This window comes from Drosophila montana, unplaced genomic scaffold (assembly GCF_035044405.1).
Source record: "Drosophila montana isolate Dmon_TW-CO22-7 unplaced genomic scaffold, ASM3504440v1 contig_3218_1, whole genome shotgun sequence".
NCBI classification, from domain to species: domain Eukaryota; kingdom Metazoa; phylum Arthropoda; class Insecta; order Diptera; family Drosophilidae; genus Drosophila; species Drosophila montana.
The window spans coordinates 2,747,996-2,757,577 of record NW_026998098.1 but is presented as its reverse complement, the minus strand read 5'-3'; the positions used below and the strand labels follow the sequence as shown (position 1 = coordinate 2,757,577).

Here is a 9,582-nt window from a genome sequence, read left to right as displayed (position 1 = left end):
ACATACACACACACACACACACACACGCGCGCGCACACAAATCCGAGTACGAAAATCTCACAATTCGTGTGCATTATTAATTTGCAATAAAAATGTGGAAGCTGCAGCCGACAAATATTTACAAAAATAAATTTTGGTACCTGCTGCTGCTGTTGAATTATGTTGACAACGCCTGACACATACAAATGGAGGCGAATTGGAGGCGCTGCTGGGCCAAATCCCCTCCCCCAGCAGAGGCTGCACTTTTTCAATTCATTAAAATGCCAGAAATACTTATTTATTATTGTCATCTCGAGCGCTCGCCTTGCGAATTTGGGTAAACCCAAAAAACTATTATTAATCTAGGGTTTTGCGAGAATTGCTTATAAGCTAAAACATTGCGCCTCTGACAAGGGCTTGCACTGCTGCTGCGCATAATCCCAGCCATAGTTGTAGGGACAACGCACTATGGTCAAATAGCCGCCGATGCAGCTATAATAATACTCGCAGCGCTCCGCATGCGGATGATATCCATCGCCGCTGGCATCGCAATGTGGCCTACTGCCTGCTGGAGCAGTCGTGTCCTCTGTAGCTGCAGGCCCAGTGCTGGTCGCTGTGCTGGCAGTCTGCAATTCATCATTATGTTCACTAGGCATCGCAGCTGCGGTTGATGTATCCATAACTTCCAAGCAAACACCAGCATCGTCGAAGGCGCATTCCTGTGCCTTTGCATCGAAATACGTTTGGTTCGGGCAGCTGTCCCTAAAGGAGTTCTCGCCATTGCAATATATGTAGCTGGCGCAATCGTCTATGGCCATGACAAAGGTATCCACATCCACATTGGTACACTGCGGAAACACATCCGCATGACTGGAGGGAAGTCCTACTGCCAGGAACAGTAAACAGATCAACTTGGTGTGTTCTTTCAGCTGGCACATCTTGTATTGTTGGAATGGTTGCTAACTTTGGTTTGTTGCAAATTTTTACATTTTATCGGCTTTTTATGGCAATTTTCAAGGTAATTATGAATCATTTATCAGCATTGTTATCACGAACACGTGTACCATTATTTTGTCAAGACTTATCTATTATTTTGTTGGGTAATTGTGTCAAGGTAGCAAACAAGGTCAATACAACTTAGAAACTACTATTATTCAAAAAATCTTCTGCTAAATTTCAAAATTATGTTGAACAAACAATTACAGTGTATTATTTAAGTATATGCTCAGCTCTACGACCACTCGAAAAAGGAGGCCCATTGTGATGCCTGATTATCTAGGAGAGGGAAGTCAAGGGTTTTCTGTGGGCGGACTCTATAGTGCAGAGGTTCATTTAAAAAGCACAACTAATGGTATTTTCGTAACTGTTAGAGCTGGACTTAACATCATTTGAATTCATAGTCAATCTAAACTTGCAGCATGGGCCTCTTTTCCTTGCCTTCCAGATTGTCATTGGTGGTAGAATAGCCGGTACCGCCCTGTTGTTATAAAAAGCGATTGTATAGAAAAACGAACTCCGTTAAATTGTCAAGTTCTGTACTAACACGCTGCAGTGGAATTATGTCCTTATCCTTGAGTTTGCGATCGGTAAGGGGATGTATCATGTCCTTGCGAATGAGCTTTTCAACGCATTCCATGGTGACCACATCGCCACTGAAAATATACGTAAATTAAAAGCATTTTAAATAATATTACCTCGATTATTACTTACGTGGGGCGCAGCACGGCACATGCCACCGCATTGCTAAGAACATCGTGTGTGATGGGGCACATGTAGCGTGCCTCCTTGGCAATAAGCGAACGTTTGTTGTCCCCATCTTTGAGCAGCGTAAACTTAACATCGATTAGATCTTTGACCCTTAGCGGCTGCTGCGAGACCGGACAATAAATAGTAGCGTCGGGCTTCTGAGCCCGGGCAGCGCCTGCATTGGGACACTCTGAGGGTAACCAAAAACTAGGCAGCTTCTTCTCGTGGCCGTTGGCCATGTTAGAAATGGAGCTGATGGATCTAGAACCCGTTGCTGCTGCTGCTGATGTGCTCGGCCTGGCATCCAGCTGTGTGGTCTTTGCAACAGTGGCGTTTAGCTTATGGGAAGGAGTTGTGGTTGGCTTTCCGGCATTAACAAATTGCTCCATGCGCTCAAGTTGTCTATCAGTTGCCTCCTGAGCCAATTCGTTTTGCTCGACGCGACGCAGGCGCTCGTATTCCTTTAGCCTGCGGCTGTATTCATTCTTTTTGGTGACAATGTACTGCAGAATGGCCTCCTTGTCGAAAAGGTAACCATCTTTGGTTACCACCGGATTCCTGCACGGCTGCAATGTCAACGAGCAGCAATCGAATGATTTTACTGAATCCTTGCCAAGGCGCTTGGCATTTGTCCCATATCCAGATTCGGCTGCATCGCGTTTCTTCTCGTTGTATGTATAAACAGCTCCGGCGGTGCAATTGCGTGCATGTCGAGTCATTTTCGGTAATATTTAAGGATAAACAAGTAAATAAACAAATACCAGGCAACTAGCAAAAGCGATAGTTAAAAATTATCTATCGCATTGAGTTGGCAGCTCTATGATAAGTATCGATAGCTACATCGAAACATATGCTGACAGTGTCACCATATGCGATATATATTAAATGGTTAAGTACAATTTATTATCGATATTATACATGAAGCAGCCGTTAAGCATTTAAGTCAAAGCGTTGAAATTAATTCGTACTTTATTTATTTGTATTATATTGCACCTTGACATTATTTATTTACGTTGCATATGAGTAGTTGTTGCTTAAGTTGACTACTGACTAATAATACTGTTTGGCTGCTTGATGTGTATTTAGTTTTGTGGTTCACATTTTCATAAAGTACTAAATGGCAACTATTTTCTATATACTGGTTTACTTATTTCGCTTTGCTTTGTCTCTATTTGGTTTATTTCGTATGATTTTCTTTTGAGCATATCACAGAACAAAAATGATACATAGTAAGTAGAGAGACTGGATTTTGGGCTTGTGTTTTGGATTAGAAAGTTCAAAGTGTAAAAATATTAATTGGAGCTTAAAAATATACTTTACTTTATATTTATAGTTATATGTATATGTATGTGTATATATGTATATATCTATTTGCAAATGTCATTTTTGCTGTGTATATGTTTATATAAATTTTGATATCGTTAGAAAAATATTGAGCAAAAGTATTTTGTATGTCGGATTGGGTTTATAGTTGGTTCCTAACTGAAATTGATGCTCAATTCCTAAATAAAACCAAAGCGCTAACCCAAGCCAAACCTACACGAGTATCTTATCATAGGACGGCGGCGGCGACTCATCCAGTGGCACCTGTTTTCCCAGCACCGTCGGCGTCTGTTCCGGCAACAATATTGCTATATGATATGGCGGCGGGCCAGCGGCAGCTGCGGCCGCCGTTTCCGCGCTCACCTCCACCTGTCGCCCATCCAAATACCTGACATCATTCAGCTCCAGCATGCAGCTGCTGGCATTACCGCCAGCATTCACGCCCCGACTGTGACAAACGGCGCGCCCGTCGCTGCGACTGGGTAGCAATCCCTTGGGTATGCGGCACAGGGACACCATGCAGGCAGCCAAAAAGAAAGTAGCCGAGAAAGCACAAAAAATGAGCACCTCCAGTCCGGTGCCCTGGTGATCAAAGTAGAACTTTGCGCCCGCCACAAAAACCGACGCCAGCACCAGCGAGGCGCACATCCCGCACTTCAAATGACTCGGCAGCATCTGGGAATCGGCATGTTGCAACATGGCATGATGCTGTTGCTGCAGCTGGTTGCCTTGTGCCGTCGCTTGTGTTTGGGTGGGCGGTATAGGCGTGGCCGTAGCAGACACTGAGGCTGTTGCAGTAGCTGTTGCCACAGCTGTTGCGTGTCGCATGTTGCTGCTGGAGTTGTGCCGCCGAGGTGTTGCATATCGACTGTTGTTGGTGCTGTTGCAGCTGTTGATGCTGCTGCTGTGGTGATTATGATGATGATAGGCGCTATAAGCATCGTCCCTACGAAGTTGGCCAGAGATTCTTTTTGAAATAAAATCGCAAATGTTGCATAAAAGAAAGGTTATTCACTTACGCATAGACGCCCGAATGTTGCTGAAGTTGTTGCTGATGTTGTTGGTGATGTTGTTGCTGCTGTTGTTGGTGATGTTGTTGGTGCTGTTGCTGTTCGTATTGCCGCACAGGCACAGCCATGTTGCCAAATTGCGGATGATGATAGCTGTAGCTATAGTGATGCTGCTGCTGCTGCAGCTGCTGCTGCTGCTGCAACTGTTGCTGTGGCCTGGGCTGATAGCGCGTGCTGTGCTGATGATAATGTGAGCCGTGTGCGACCAGCGGAACAATAGTTCCGCTGCCTGTTAGCACCGCTGCCGACGAGGCGGTTACATTGGCATTGTTGTTGTTGCTGGCATTTGTTGTTGTCATGGCAGCATTGCTGTTGTTGTTGTTGCTGCTGTGATGCAACAGCGGCTGATGATGCTGGTGATGCTGCTGACTGCTGGCATGTGAATTATTATTGCTGCTAGAGTAATGCGACGACTGGCGACTGGTGCCTGCGCCCGTCTGGCAGTCGCCTCCATAAGGCGCTAGCGTCCGATGCACCGAGGCCAGCGCTTGGTTGTGGCTGCCACTGGTGCCGCTGCTGCCAGCAGCCATGTTGTTGGCGCTGTTGCTGTTGCTGCTTGACTTGCTACGCCGCGGCGGATGTCCATAGCTGAGTCCGCCGCCCGCATGCGACAAGGAGGCGGCGACACGTGAGCGCCCAAAACCGCATTGCTGCGAGCGTTTGTCAATCCAGAAATGCATGTCCCGACGCACACTTGACGACTGCAAAGTAAAAACTTATGTTAACAGATAGACGCAAAACTTATTTGAAGTTGATGCTGGGAGTTTGGGACATTCGCCACTGGAGCCAGACAAAGTGCATGAGTCATTTGGCTTTGTGTCGAGGCACAAGCGCCAACTGTGCTTGCCTAGACGGAAGAAGGAATCTCTCTCACACACTGAGAGACACTCTCACTCAGAACCACACACACAACACACAACACACACACATAGCGAAACAGGAAACGTGCGCATTGCTTTTTATTATGCTGCACTCCAAGTCTGTCTGCTGTTTCCTCTTTGTGCGTGATTTCAAGTTCAACTACCCCACAAAAAAAGGACAGAAGCCGTACAGCCCCGAACGGCTGCCCCATCGCAAGAACTGCATAGGTAAGCGCTAAACAAAGGCTGCTGCCTGATCAAATAACCCCCCAAATGATAATAGCAGCAACAGCAACAGCATCAGGGGCAACATTTTGGGAATGTGCTTTCACTTCCCGTGTCATTGGCAGCAGCCAAAACAGCCACGAAGAACTGGCAAGCTCAACAAACTTAACACAAAAGCTAAGCGCGCCAAAAATGAAAGCAGACATTCATACGCCGGGTGCAGGAGGGGGGCGGAGGTGACTGCCGCAGACCAATGTTGCAGTCACACAAGGTGTGGCGGTGTTAGAAAGGACACGTTCGGGGAATTGCACAGTGGACTTGGATGAACTTCGATTATCTTATGCGCAATTAAAACTGATAAGTTAAAAATAAATTTAATGTAGCTATTTCTTTAATATGACTAGTTGCTTAACTTGTTTGTCAAATAAGCTTTTTTGCGAGTAGATTGTCAACTGTTTCCGTGGTGTAGCGGTTATCACATCTGCCTAACACGCAGAAGGCCCCCGGTTCGATCCCGGGCGGAAACAGAATGAATTTAATTTTTTGCAAATTTAGGTAATTTTACAGAATTATAAGCAGGGTTTCGTAATGTTAATATTTATGAACTTGCAATAATTTTAGATGATATATTTTTTTACTATTATTACTGTAATAAGTTGTTGCATTATATACGATTGTTAAGCAGTTTTCAAGATGTGCGTTCTTTATACAGTTGTACATAAATCAAATAAAAATTAATAAATTTGAAATTATAATTGTTTTAATCTATTACTTGAATAGAAAAATGCAGGTTCTATATTTAAATGGCTTTTCTCGTGTCAGTTGCCCCACTGTTCGCTATGTATATGGACTATGTTTACATTTGCGTTGCCGCTTAAGTCGCTTGGCTGTTCATTGAACTGTTCCCACTGGTCGTGGTTGGTCTGGACCGCGGTCGTTGCGGTGTTAGCCAATCAACAATGACACCCAAATATCACATAAAAAGAGAAATGACCAGAAAAAATAATTTCTAGCAATAAATTACAAGCAAAGTAAAACATGCTTGAAAGCCTCGCATTCAAAATGATGCTTGTTTAATTTTTGGAACCCCCTGTCTGCTTTTAGTCCAAGTCCGCAACGAGTCCGAGCGCTCCTGTCAAAGTTCAAAGTTCAATGCTTTGCCTTGTCAACGACTTCTTCTTCGAGAAAAGTTACACAACGCACTCAGAGCTGAACGCACTCGCAAATAAATAAATACTCAAGCACAAGCACAAGTAATAAAATAAACATACTCGTATTTAAAAGAGACATTTTGACAACCGTTTGATAGGTTCATTTCAGCCAATTGCTCCGTCCGTTCCAATCCCCCGCATCCTTAGTTGTCCTGCAGAATGCCTGAGATGATGCTTGCCTCTGTGCTCCAAGGTTCAATGAATTGTGTGCGCTTGATTCGTGTTTCTCCTGACCTGAACCCCTTCTTAGCTTTTCCTTTTTGTCACAGTTTAGTTTTGCTTTCAAAAGAGTTTAAGCTAGCAGCTTCGTTTACCTTAAGTGGTCAAGTGTTCTTCGGAATTTTTGGGACAATGCAAAAAACACCAATATTAATGGGAACTGACGTTGCTTGGATACAGCAAGTGATTGTATTTCAGCTATTTAAAAGGCAATTCTAGCATTGATATAAAAAGCTATTGTTGTTTAGACAAACTACTTAAGGATTGACCCCAGTAAGGGGTTCAAGTTTCATCTCGCACTACTTTTCATTCTTTGTTTTCCTTTCCTTGAATAGCGTTCAAGAAACAAATTGTTTGTGCAAGCTTTTAGATTTTATCATACAAATATATATGCGCATTATTGTGACCTCTAAGGAACTCAATCAGTTTTCATGTTCCAAAATTCCGGAGTGTGAGAATAAACTAATACAATTTGAACACAATTATACATTTGTTACGTAGCATGTTGTCTTCCCTATGAATGGGAAGCACGTATGTGTGCATATGTACGTGTGTATACATAAATTGTTCACTCAACGGGCCCATTATTCTATTATCAGCTTTTTGGCAGCTCCTCGCTGTGTTAAGCCACAATAAAATAACAAAATAAAATTAGCGAATCATTTGGTCGCATTCCAAAATGCCTTTAAAATAGCCACATTCAATTTGATTTCTTTTATTGAATTAGTTTTTGGAAATGTGACTGCTTCAAACTGACTATTTTGCCGGCATAGTTTCAACTGTTTCCGTGGTGTAGCGGTTATCACATCTGCCTAACACGCAGAAGGCCCCCGGTTCGATCCCGGGCGGAAACAGATACAATTCTTTTTTTAGATATGTAAATTAAAAATGCTGATTTGTTAAGTAATATAAAAATAAGCAATATACCTTTTTACTATGAATGAATTTGTAGTAACTAATCAAACAATAGTCAGTTAATAAACTGTGAACGTGCCTATCTTAATCATTTGCGATTATGTCTAACAATTATTCTAAAACCAATTGAAATGATATCTTTTATATCACAACTGTCACAAGTTATTCAATTTGAAGTCATTAAATCAACATAGGCAGAGTCTTGAAAATACAAATACAAGTTTTTGATAATAAAAGCTTTACACAAACTTGTATTTTTACTCTGCGTACATTATCAATCCTCTTGAGCTTTAAACTTGCCTGCATATATACAATATATAAAACATTATCTTTTGTCTTCGTTATTTGTGTTGTATATTTTTGATTTCCGTCTTTTTCCCTTTCGCTTTCTGATGTCTGCACGAACTTGTTTGTCGAGCCGGCTGAAATTGCTCATCCCGCGCGCATGCAGCTAACACAAAAGCGAACTCAATCTCCTTAGTCTTCAACTGTTTCCGTGGTGTAGCGGTTATCACATCTGCCTAACACGCAGAAGGCCCCCGGTTCGATCCCGGGCGGAAACATGATACAATTTTTTTTTAAAATTTTCTTTTTAATCACAGGTAAATGTAACTTCATTTATTTAAATTTAATAACGTGTAATATTCATTAATGAATGAATGAAAATTAACTATTGAAAGGCAGGAAATAGAAATAAATAAATGTATAGAGAACTGTTAAATGTTTTAGCTGATTTTGTATACAAATTTAATTTTAGACAAAGGTTTTGTCAACAAAATCATGTGAAATAATATTTATTTCCATCTCTCCGTCATACCATTTATAATCTCATCTATGAGAAGTTTTTCTTACAAGAGCATAACATTGCACTTTTAATATGCGGGTAAGAATTTGTTATAAAGTTTACAAACAAGCCTTTGTCTAGACATTTGCAATCCCCGTCAGGTTTCGTAAAAAGAGTTCCTTGTCAGTGGTGCTTGAACAGATGTGATGCTATGTAAAATATGCGAAACAAAAGCAAGAATTTAAAACAGGAAACTACGCGACCCGCACCGCACACAAGGATAACGAGTCCCCGCAGTACATACCAGCCTTTCACTCTCGCTTTGAGCACTGGACCTTTTTGCCTTTTTTATGTGATGGTTTTTTTTTTTCTGTTAACCTTTGTGGGCTTCGCTGTTGCTGTTGTAGCACTTTCCTTTTTAGCTTGGCGGGAAGTGAATTTATTGTTGACTTTGAAAAGCAAAAAACAAGATGCGAAAATCAGTCCCAGTTAAAGCTAAAGTTCCCACTACTATATGCCTGTCCGTCTGTCTATCAAAACGACACATATTGCTCTGCTGCTGGCATACACTTCGTATAAGCAATGTGAGTAATTGCAATGCAATTCGGATGCGTTGGTGTGTTAACATAGGTGTCCGTATCTGTGTGTATGTGTGGGTGTGTAGTTGGGTTTTCAAGTGCATGCCAATTTGGATGGCATTTGTTAACACTTTTTACCTGCGTTTATTTATTTTTATATTTTTTGGTCTTTCCTTAAGAGCTAAGCATTTTCTTTAGAATTCTTTGCACATTTGAAGCACATTGCTTGTTGTTATTGTTATTGTTGTTGCACGAAAAAGTCCTTGAACGCTCAACTGACCTGGCACGATACACACAGCACATAAAACAAATGGCAAAAAAACGTATCCTTTTGCCAGCCTTGAATGAAGCACGCGACCGTTTCACAGCAAACCTCAAAACATTGTCAAATGCAGCGAAACATTGATTGAAATATTGTACAGAGAATGCATAGATCGAGTATTATTATGATTATATTCTAAACACTGCGCGCTTTTAAACACTCATTTTACGTGTCTGCCAATCTGCTGCCTCCTGCGCAAGGACCCGCAGCCAACTGACAACGCAAACTGAATTTCTGAATGCAGCTAGCGAAACATTTTCACTTTTCATGAGTTCAGATTCAAGATTATTTCTGCTTTCAATGTGTGTGTTGCTGCGTGTAGATGTGGTCGTGTGTGTGTGTGTGTGTGT

At 42.0% G+C, this 9,582-nt stretch overlaps 3 protein-coding genes and 3 non-coding genes across 7 annotated transcripts; 3 read left to right on the top strand and 3 right to left on the bottom strand.

The window, feature by feature from the left end:
• Window positions 1-255: 255 nt before the first annotated feature.
• Window positions 256-978, bottom strand: LOC135433475 (chondroitin proteoglycan-2). Its single transcript, XM_064689577.1, has one exon. The coding sequence runs from the start codon at window positions 915-917 to the stop codon at window positions 363-365; it is 555 nt and encodes a 184-aa protein (XP_064545647.1). The 5' UTR covers window positions 918-978; the 3' UTR covers window positions 256-362.
• Window positions 979-1,110: 132 nt separating this feature from the next.
• LOC135433471 (nitric oxide synthase-interacting protein homolog) lies at window positions 1,111-2,511 on the bottom strand. The gene is made up of 3 exons (XM_064689571.1): window positions 1,690-2,511; window positions 1,523-1,631; window positions 1,111-1,456 (listed from the first exon to the last, which is right to left on the bottom strand). Exons 1-3 carry the CDS (start codon window positions 2,442-2,444, stop codon window positions 1,385-1,387), a joined length of 936 nt encoding a protein of 311 aa, XP_064545641.1. The 5' UTR covers window positions 2,445-2,511; the 3' UTR covers window positions 1,111-1,384.
• A 177-nt stretch (window positions 2,512-2,688) lies between these two features.
• On the bottom strand, window positions 2,689-9,451 carry LOC135433465 (protein kinase 4). 2 transcript variants are annotated; one of them, XM_064689563.1, is made up of 3 exons: window positions 9,049-9,451; window positions 4,068-4,819; window positions 2,689-3,994 (listed from the first exon to the last, which is right to left on the bottom strand). In XM_064689563.1, the coding sequence occupies exons 2-3, from the start codon at window positions 4,796-4,798 to the stop codon at window positions 3,262-3,264; spliced, it is 1,464 nt and encodes a 487-aa protein (XP_064545633.1). In that variant the 5' UTR covers window positions 4,799-4,819; window positions 9,049-9,451; the 3' UTR covers window positions 2,689-3,261. The 2 variants fall into 2 exon arrangements, with proteins under 2 accessions (XP_064545633.1, XP_064545634.1); XM_064689564.1 differs by having other exon boundaries at window positions 9,191-9,451.
• TRNAV-AAC (transfer RNA valine (anticodon AAC)) lies at window positions 5,658-5,730 on the top strand. Its single transcript has one exon. It is a non-coding gene; the product is annotated as a tRNA-Val (tRNA).
• Window positions 7,415-7,487, top strand: TRNAV-AAC (transfer RNA valine (anticodon AAC)). The gene has a single exon. It is a non-coding gene; the product is annotated as a tRNA-Val (tRNA).
• Window positions 8,039-8,111, top strand: TRNAV-AAC (transfer RNA valine (anticodon AAC)). Its single transcript has one exon. It is a non-coding gene; the product is annotated as a tRNA-Val (tRNA).
• Window positions 9,452-9,582: the final 131 nt, after the last annotated feature.